Here is a 10528-nt window from a genome sequence, read left to right as displayed (position 1 = left end):
ATAGAAGATCAAGATACATTTCTTAATCAAAATCAAATTAAAACCCACTGCTGTAAGAAACTCATGCATATTTGCCCACTGCATAATAAAATATTGTACCTGTTAATCACTCAATATGATAAGAGGTGTCCTATTGCCTGGTTTAATTTATCCTACTCCTGGATGTGGGTCGTAAAGTCATTAACAGATTGAGATTTAGCAGAAATAATGTTTGTGTATCTACTCAGGCAAACAGTGGACATGGTGATCTAGGGGGGTATTGTGCAGGCCCAATGATGAGTTCCGTGCCTCATATAAACTCCTTCTGTCCTTTGTGTATAATGTGATATTGGCTACAGATGTTATGAAGGCTGTATAAACTCTGATCCTATCAGAAAGCATGAGTAAATCTGAGTCCCTCTGTGAAACTTTATGAGTCAGTTACACATCAAATAAAGCCTGGAAAGAGCTGAGCAGGGCTCCGTACCAAATGGTGCCCTATTCCCTATAATGTACTACTTTTGACCAGAGCCCCTGGGCCCTGGTCAAAAGTAGTCCACTATAAAAGGAATAGGGTAGCATTTGGGACGTACCCTTGATATCTTTTCGTGAGGGGTATGTCATTGTATAAACACAACACTATATTTGTTCTGAACAAAAGAAAGAACATTTATTCAAACTCATCTGAGTTTTCTAGATTGTGGTCAGGTCTTGTCCTCCAATAACAGTTGACTTCATGTTTTTTATTGCAGTAAAAGCTTATGGTTGCAACAGCCAGCTGCAACCTCAATTAGCCCTCTCAGCTGGGAATTGCTGTAATGTTCAATAGCTTCACTTAACGATTTGTGGATATTCCAAACAAACATTTACATTTACATTTTAGTAATTTAGCAGACACTCTTATCCAGAGTGACTTACAGTAAACCTTTATCAACAAAGTGAGAAGGGGTTGGTTTCAGAGTGGCCACATATTATGACAGGAAGTAGCCAAAGTACTTTGTGTAAACCCTTAATGGCATGACTCAGAAATGATGGGATATAAATAACCTCATCAATCTTCCTGACAGACATTCACATCCTTATTTTTATCCCTGCACTTTTGAAATGATGATGGGTTATTGATTGTGTTCTTGTTATTAGATTCCATCCCTCCTAAAATTGGATGATATTTCAGGGAATTATATATTTCTGATAAAAAAGGTATTCAGCTGCCAGGTGATCAGAAACGTTATCTTTAGTATTAGCTTATGATAGATTTTTTGTGACTTGTGTTTATCTTGTACATGCCTCATATAGCATTTGAATCTGTCATGTGTGAATGTTGCTGTTATATATATCTTTATCTTATCCGACTTGCCACAACTACATTTCCCTCTGGGAATGACAAAGTTATTATATTCTATTTAGCTACAGTATATTTATGTTCCCTTCCTGTGATTCAAAATAGTCTATGTACATTGAATTATTATGGATACTTATATTTAATTGTTAACACATTGTATTCATAGGGCAAACTGTCTACAATAGTTATTAGAGATGAACATAATATATACTGAAAATGTATAGTCTGTCTATGATTTCCACAGTATTTTAAGGTCCAAAGCAGCCGTAATTTTTTTAAAAATCAATATCAAATCATTTGTGGGTAACAATTAAGTACCTTACCGTGATTGTTTCCATTAAAATGGTCAAAAAGAAACAAAAATAGCTTCTTTGCAAAGAGCAGTTTCTCAAGCAAGAATTTTGCTAGGACTGTCTGGGACTGGAGTGGGGAGGGGAAAACTGAAAAGTAGCTGTTGGCAGAGAGGTTTGGAACTCTCTTTCTTATTGGTCTACTAGGCTGACTAATTTACTGCCTGGTGATGTCAGTCTGAAATTTCAGGTGGTATTTTCAAACAGCTCTTACACTAAAAGGGCATTATCATCATTTTCACAATTTCACAGTATTATTCCAACCTCATAGTGTGGTAATATATATAAAACACTGGAAAATCACGTTTTTGACTGCACTGGGCCTTTAATGTTTGCAAACTTGGATGGTTCATTAACTTATTTTCTCATTATGATGCGCTTACTCCACATCACCACTTGGGTGCAGTGTTTGCTCAGCGCTTGGAACGGCCACTTTATGTAAGGGACGTTTTTCTGAGCTATTTTTCGTTTCATCCCTGGAATGAAAAAGACAGAAAGTACAGGAGTTTCTAAAGATTTCATTCACTAAAGATTCCACACATGATCCAGACATGCGCGTGAAATAGACAGACAGGCAATGGTCATTCATGAATGATTAAAACATGCTGAACTTTGTGATTTTGTATAAAACAAAGTCTGTTGCTTCGCCATGATCATTTCCACGGATTGTTATTTCCCATTATAAAATTCCATTCAACACCTATAGATAATATTGAAAAATTGGATACAACATTTGATATTATTTTTTATAGAATATTATTGGTGAATCTGCGTAGAAGATCCCTATTACAACAAAGTAAATGTTGTATTTTTGAGACATCATTTGAGATAGTTGTAGGCCTACAGGCTACATTTTATAAACAAAATAAATGCTCAAATCCAAATGTGCTCATATAGTTAAAAAAAAAACTTCATAGGCCTCTATGGCTTGTTAAGTAACCCTATATCGTTCGAGCGTGTACATAACAGAGAATAGCCTATGTCTAGGTGCATAATGCCTTGAAGGCATGTAGGCTATATCAAATCCTAAACCTTTTTAGGATAACATTAAATAGAGAGTGAGAATGTACATATTATTTTCCTGTTTCAAATCAACTTTTTCTGTTTCACGTTTTTTGCTAAAACGCGCCCGTTCAACCATTTCTAGTTCCAGGGTTCCCTGTTTCAGAACCTGAGTACTGGACAGCTCCCGCTCTATTGCCTACCTATCGTGCGCCAATGGGGATGGGGCACAATGAACGCCCTTGACCTTGATCATTTTCACCATATATGGCTATAATTGAAGGATGGATCAGGTTGGCTTTAAGTTTGACGGGGGCGATTTGATTTTAGTCATTTGATTGAGGTATTGAAATGAACCACGCACATTGACCTCACTTGGCATACCGCCCTATCTATGCCACGCTGACAAATATTAGCATTCATTCATTGTCCCACAATTACGTGATTGAACTAAACATGCATTTGCACTTTATGACTCGGGCCATCTCATTGACTGGGAAGGAAAAGTACTACAGTATTACATTCCGAGAGGATGGGGGCAATGACGTAGATAGTATCCCCTAACGTGACTAGTGAAAAAGGCATGCCATTGGATTCAAGAATAAAAAAGCCGAGGGAAGCAGGTCTTCAGAACAAAAAGTTTCCTCTGTGAAGACAAATGTTTGGCCTCTTTCTCCCGGGGTTGTGTGCATACAGAGATCCGAGAATCGCGTTTTATGTGTGACCGCACAGAGGGTTGGACAAATTGAAGGAGCAACAGGAGGTGGCAGAGACGCTTTTCAGAAGAAGCAAGGAAATAGAGAGAGAGGGAAGGAGAGAAAGGGAGAGAGAGAGACTATCTCACTCTCCCAGTCGTAGTTGCAACCGGATCGCATTCAGCGTCTCTCTCGACACTGCAATAGGTACGTGATGCTTTCCGAACTTTTACGCACACAAATCGAGAATACAGCAACAGGCTTGGGTACTTTAGAATGTTTGGAGGTAATGTTTGGAGGTAATGTTAAGCACTTTAGAATGTTTGGGGTAAGACAATTTTAGGTAATTTGAGGCACTGTTGAATAGAAGGGGATAGATGGGGAGTTTGAATCATTTTTGTAAGCGTATTACATTATTCTCCAAAATTGAAGAAAAACCTATCCATTCTAAAAATATGCATTCATTTCGTTTTTCCTCACTCTGACTGTGGAAATGTTAGATAGTCTTCGCACATTTAACGTTGTGATAATTTTTTTCGCAGCAGGACAATGTCTAGTAAAGCGACTTTAGCCTTACTCATCTATGGAATCATAATGCACTACAGTGTCTACTGCTCACCTCTCGGGCTAAACTATCCTAACCTTAGGTAGGTACCTGTTCACCTCTCCTTCAACTGAGCATCTCTGCATGTAAAGGATTAGTAAACTGAATATTGGCAAACGTATTGTTTCTGCTGCTGAGCGCCGGTGACGAGCACAGTAGTTGTTTGTTTATCAGTTATACCTACAACCACATAGGTATATAGACCTATGCCATTTATTGCTACACAATTATTTTTTTCGTTCAATCAATGTCTGTAGAATTTTTATTTCTTTTATATCTAAATTAATACGCATTGTTTTTTTTTTAATTTCCAGAGCATCTTATTAATTTGGGTATACAATTAATGCTATAGCCTACATTGGAAGATACTGGTATATGTGTTTTATTTTGAGTGTGAATATACTGAAATGTTTTGTTATGAGGGGCTTTAGAGCACTTGGAATCATATCCCTGGAACAGGGCATATTAGCAGCTATTGGTAGATCAAGCGTCTGATACAGAACTGTAGCTCTGCGTGTAGACACGTCCCATGGGAATGACAGAGAGGAGTAATTTTCAGAGGCATGAGGCAAACGGGGGAGCCACTAATTCACAGAATAACAAAGTCGATGTATTGTGTATTCTCTTAACTAAGAAGTAATAATCTGCATCATTTTATTTTAGAATGACAACCAAACATTTTATTTTTGTTTTTGAGATCTGGTTATGATGTTATTTAATTCACAATGGCAAATTTTTTAAATGAAACGTTTTTTTCTTCCTATTTCCGATGGGTTCGGGTTTGGTTGCCTTTGGGGGGCTATAGCCTATGCTTGCACTATATTTGTTCTGTAAGGTGTTGCAGCCAAATTAGGATTGGTCGATAGCAATTACAATTATTTAACATTTAAGCAGATACATGTTGGCTATTGTATCAAATATTTTTTTCATGACTCTTATTTCTTAACATAAAATATAGGCTACAATCTATAAATACATTAGTCATTTATTTCAGTGTTTGTTTTCAGAATTGGTTTAGTCATGATTATGCATGATTAAGCCCATATCAAAAAGCATATAATATTCAAATGCATTTTCGATTTCAGACTTGAAAATGAGGTTTATGACGAGGATGGGAATTCGTTACCGGACTTGGCTTTTGACAGTGATCAAATTGCTATAAGAAGTCCCCCGTCTGTGGCTGACGACTTGTACACTTTATACTACCCACCGGAGAAAAGGTGACTATCATTATCACTATACTCAACTTATTATTTGTAATGTTGTTGACATTCATGCTAGACATTTCATTATTTGGGCTCGTATTTCTGTTCATCTATGTTATATGTTGTGTGTTAGTAAATGTACTGTACTGTCAAGAATCACATTTTTTATAGAATCTTCTGATGGAAATGCCTATAGTAAATTCCCCTTTAAAAGAACAAACTTCCCAAATTTTCATTGCAGCAAGATAGGGTGGTGGTGGGGGGAGGGGCGGTATTCCAATGAAGCTGATCGGAAAGCTTTTGTAGTAGAATGTAGTAGAAAGTAGGCTATTTACTAAGAAAACTTAAACAGAACTAAACACTTTTAATCTGAACTGGCCATTTCCAAAGTCATAAAAGTAACCAGCATAGTTCACTATTTAAGCTCACATTTTGGAAAGCAGCTCATATGACGCGTTGGATTTGGTATAGGCTACAGTAATGTTGCCACTTAACGCTGGGTGTGTGTTGAGTGTGATCATTTATTGTTTGGCGTTTTATCATCCCAGAACGGAAAGGCATGCAGACGGAATGTTTAATAAAGCCTACAGGAAAGCGCTGGGTCAGTTATCAGCAAGAAAATATCTCCATTCTCTGATGGCAAAGCGTGTAGGGTAAGGACATCTTCTTGGTTGTCGTCTCTTATTTTGTGATCTAAGTTATTTTTGGTGTTCGTTTTTCTTTTAACTCTGATATTCATTCTGTTTCGTTTAATTTTCCCGTGTGTCTATCTATGTGTGTGGTCTTCCCACCTGAATTTGACGCCTTTACGCGCAGAGTATGTTGACTTTGATTATATCTTCGAGAGTGCAAACCGGGTGCGGCATTAGATCGAATCGGTGAATCTCAGTGCTGATATTGTCTCTTTAAGGAGCAAAGCACAGGATCCACGTGGCTGAATACATTTAATTTTCATTATGAATAATTCATGTAGTGGATTAGTCCCAAGGGTTTAATATAAATATAGGCTTAAATTATTCCTTACAACATCCTCAACCAGCCAGCCTAACCATGATGATATCGAAATAAAAATATATTTGGGAGGATTTATTAAAAATGTAAGTTTAAATCAGACATGTGCAGTGCAGTCTATGGGCTACAGTCCTCCGAGGCAGGGTATACGTCTCATAACAGTGAAAACTCTTCTGCTCTTCCCATTTCTAGTGGAGGGAGCACCATGGAAGATGACTCAGAGCCTCTGTCAAAGCGACATTCGGATGGGATCTTCACAGATAGCTACAGCCGCTACCGAAAGCAAATGGCAGTCAAGAAATACCTGGCAGCAGTCCTTGGGAAAAGGTATAGACAGAGATATAGAAACAAAGGACGCCGGCTAGCGTATTTGTAGCGTTGCTAACCCAAACTACCATGTGTGTACAGCCCAGATCAAGTCATTTTGAGATAACTGAACAATCAGTGGATCGCTCTTGTGTTCTTTAAACATGTATTTATGTATGAAGTAAAGCCATTAAAATGAATATTTTGATAATAATATTGTTTTTCTTTTGTACTTAAGCACTTGAGAACGCACAGATCTACTTTGTGGACCAATCTTTTTGTTCAACCTAAATATAGCCTATATTTATTTATTTTTAGACCTACTTATAAAAGAAGATAAAATTATGGGCAAATGATCAATATGCTCTTTACCCTGTATTTTAAAAATTTAAATCTACGAATGTGAGGAAAATAAATAGTTTAAAAGACAATTAATGTATTGAATGTTACTTTTTGGCAACTGAAATTAAGAGCTTAGTGTCTTTATTTACAACAGCCCTGAAGACTTAGGTTTTCAAGACATAGACTTTGATGCCCTCCCGGATGGGGATGAGTTTGAGGCTATTTTGGGAGACTGGCTGAAACAGTTCTCTCCCGAATTTCCGGTGAGTTCCAGGCTCTTTCCCAAGGCCTTGTCTTGAGGGATGTCTCCTGTCCCTCCTTCTTTTTCTCACCTTACCCTAAACCTGTGACCTTACACTCCAAATACTGTATAAAACCCAATCGCCTTCTTTCCTCTTTTGTGCTCCTGTCTCTCTAGAGATACTGTATCTACTATATTCACACCTATATAATGCATGTCAAGCATGCATGTACAGAATATGTATGAACGTGAATATAGCTGCATAGATATGTTATACACATATAACGTGTGTGGATATACTGTATATCTTTTTAAATTCCCCATAAATATCCTATCAGAGGCTGCAGGATAATAATGTGATGTCAAACAGTATTATAAATTAATTAATTATTTAAGACCAAAACAGACATGACCCAACTGGCTTTAGAAGCCTTACATATGGTGGTAATCCAGCCACTAAAGTGAAATACTTGTTAGAATGACCCTTTGACCCCTATATGACCCCTATATAAGATGAGGACCAGAGTGCTTTTGAGCTTTTTCTTTTCTTCCTGTTGTTCTTCTTCTTCAGTGTTAATGAAAATAAGCTTACACTTTTGAACTTTGTGCGAAGTATCTTGTGTTCCTCTCTAGTGCTATCCATGTGTTTGAAAAGCTCTTGAAAACCTGGAATGCTGTTAAAGGTTTTCCATATGTCTCTTCTCGCCACATAAGAAGTATCATGAACATAGAATAACCTAGAATGTCATCGGACTGAAAAGAAAGAAAGAAAAAATTCAGAACGTTTCGACTAACATGATACTTTTTATATGGTTTCATTTAATTTCACAAATGTTGTTATTTTTCATGAGGAACATTGCAGAGGCAATTTGAAGACGTATGTGTTGCACCTTCCTGGTTGGTCTACTGTGCTTCCCCTCTATTGTCATGTGAACCAATGTGAAGCTAGACCGCATGATTAAAGTAATTGCACTAGCCACCAAATCTGTGCAAACTACTGCAATTGGATGGTTTTGTTTGCTCACTGATTGAGGTATATACATATCTGTGTTTTCTGGATGTTGTGTTGTTTTTGTTCTCTCCCCAACATTACTGCACAATGTGTGTGATTGAACGTCTCACCCCTGTCCTCTGTCGAGGAAACTCAGATGAATGTACTGCAGGGGAGAAGCTCTTAGAAATAGTATTGTCATGTTTTCCTTTTAGTCTCTTCTCAATGGGACTTGAGGCAAGATTTTGTTACATTCCAATGTATTATATGCCAAAAACAATTATTGAATGATCGTTGTTTTGAATTACCTATCCTGGCAGCCCAAGTGCAGCACAGTTAAACTTATACCTAATCAACAGTTGGACAAAGCCTTAAATATAATGAACCGTGCCTGTACTATTCTGAACACCACCAATCCCAAACTAGCTTCTCAGTTTACTTGCCTCTTTGCTGTTGATGTAAATTATCACAAGAAGAGTAGCAGAGAGAACCTGTTGAGTGCTAGATAGACCCAAGCATGAGAGGAGGAGTGGGCGGAAGAGAGAGGAAGGAGGATAGTGGGTGCAAGAGGAGAACAAAGAGAAAGAGGGACACAGAGAAAGAGGGAGAGTCCATGACCAATCAATTTGAGAGAGTAAAACAGTGATTTTTGGCAGTGAAAGGGAGTTACAAGGCAAAGGTTTCCACACTTCATTAGAAAAACCTGGCCTCTCGTCTCACTTGTACCCGTCAGTGACATATAGACAATGGTTACTCAAACAGAACAAGCCACACTTCTTCTAACTAGAAGCATGATTGGGTTTGCTACTTCTGTAATAGCCATCACGGGTTTTGGCACTATAAAAAATAGGTAATAAGATAATGAAAAATTTAGCTTCTGAATCCCCACAGTATACTTCCCTTTCCTGGCCCCAACCTCATCAGTCCACTTGCCTAAAAAGCAAGGAGTTCTAACTTCAGTAGTGCACCAGGCAGATTCTAAAGACACTGTAGGTTAGGTTTGAGCTTTGTGACACTGAGCAGTAGAACAAAGTTCTTCGATCTGTGCCTGTGTGTATGAAATCAATCTTTCTTTAATTCTGCATTCCCCTCCAGGCTTTGTGACGCAGGATGCAGCTTGCGGCTGTGGTGCCTTGCTTCGACTTTAAAATCGCCACGAATCACAGATGGCTATTTAGTAGCCCTACAATGCTGCACATCATCAGCTTACATTTCACCCTTTGGTTGTTGTTTTTGTGTTGTGCAGACATTTGATTGGATCTTTAGTGCCATTAGGTGTAGTCTCCGAGCACTCTTGCTCGCAATCATTTCTTTTGGCGGTTGTTTTTTAGAGCACTTAGACTTAGATATTTGTGATAGATAGTTGCAAACATCATGATTACCCTCTCTCCATAATGTGTATCATTTTGAAAGCGCCAACAGCCTTACTAAACGTGAAGATTAAACTTAAAACATATATTTATTGTGTAGAAAATTGATATTAGAGAGTACTATTATAATGAAGAAGAAAAAATGGCGAACCCGCAAGGGTCAAGTCTATAAATGTTTAAAAAAGGTGTTGTAAGATTTGTATGAATAAATTTTTGTAAACAACACAATTTCGTCTAATCTTTGAAACACATAACACTAGAAGTAGTTATCCTGAGCACGTAGGTGTGGATGCTAGTACAGATAACGCTGCAGCACCATTTATATACAACAATACACAACAATTGTTAGCTAATCTTAGTCCCACTCCACATATTATAGTGTATCCGTCCGATAGGTGTACTTTCTCACTAGCCCATCACACCAAAACACCTAAAGAGAGACAGATTACAGAGGAGGAAGACAGAGGAGGAGAAAACTAAATGAAAGAGGACAAGAGGAGAGTTTTTTTTGAATAGGCACCTAATGGGTATCACAGAATAGGGGCCTGAATAATTATCTTAAACTATCAACAAACAAAAACAACAACAAATGGATATAGAAGGAACCAAGTGTCCATAACTAGTCTTCTAAAAACACAGAGTTAAACATACTCATGTTGTGCTGCTAAAAGTATAAAACGTAATTTCCCTTGCTGACTATGAATGCCTTACTAAACAAATAAACAAATTATTATAAATAGTAAATCTACAATAAATGAACATCAAGGTGCTCAGAGATACCAGCTACCCATAGGAATCATGGGTATATGGATGAAAAACCCAGACTGCTACCTCTGCCCTGGTTTCAGAGAATTATAGAACACTAAATTGCTCTTTGGTGTGAATTCTGTGAAACCCTGACACTTCACTTGGCCGGGTCTCCATACCCCCAGACCCCCTTGGGACGGCACCAGTGGAGGGTCAGACATGGGAGGGATCACCTGACCAGTACCACCCACTGCTGTCCTGCTGCACCCATTATCCGACTAGGACGTCACGGATGAAGAACTTGGACCATGGTGGCATTTCTAACAAGCCTACAGGATATACC

General features: G+C 38.0%; 1 protein-coding gene across 1 annotated transcript; it reads left to right on the top strand.

Moving 5' to 3' along the window:
• The first annotated feature begins 3302 nt into the window (after positions 1-3302).
• On the top strand, positions 3303-9655 carry LOC311150335 (glucagon family neuropeptides-like). Its single transcript, XM_084187743.1, has 7 exons — positions 3303-3575; positions 3911-4015; positions 5058-5192; positions 5726-5830; positions 6381-6515; positions 6991-7099; positions 9164-9655. Exons 2-7 carry the CDS (start codon positions 3918-3920, stop codon positions 9170-9172), a joined length of 591 nt encoding a protein of 196 aa, XP_084043869.1. The 5' UTR covers positions 3303-3575; positions 3911-3917; the 3' UTR covers positions 9173-9655.
• Positions 9656-10528: the final 873 nt, after the last annotated feature.

Source organism: Coregonus lavaretus, assembly GCF_964263955.1.
Source record: "Coregonus lavaretus genome assembly, chromosome: 2".
Lineage (NCBI taxonomy): Eukaryota > Metazoa > Chordata > Actinopteri > Salmoniformes > Salmonidae > Coregonus > Coregonus lavaretus.
Note: the sequence above shows the minus strand (reverse complement) of the source record. Positions and strands in the feature narration are given on the sequence as shown.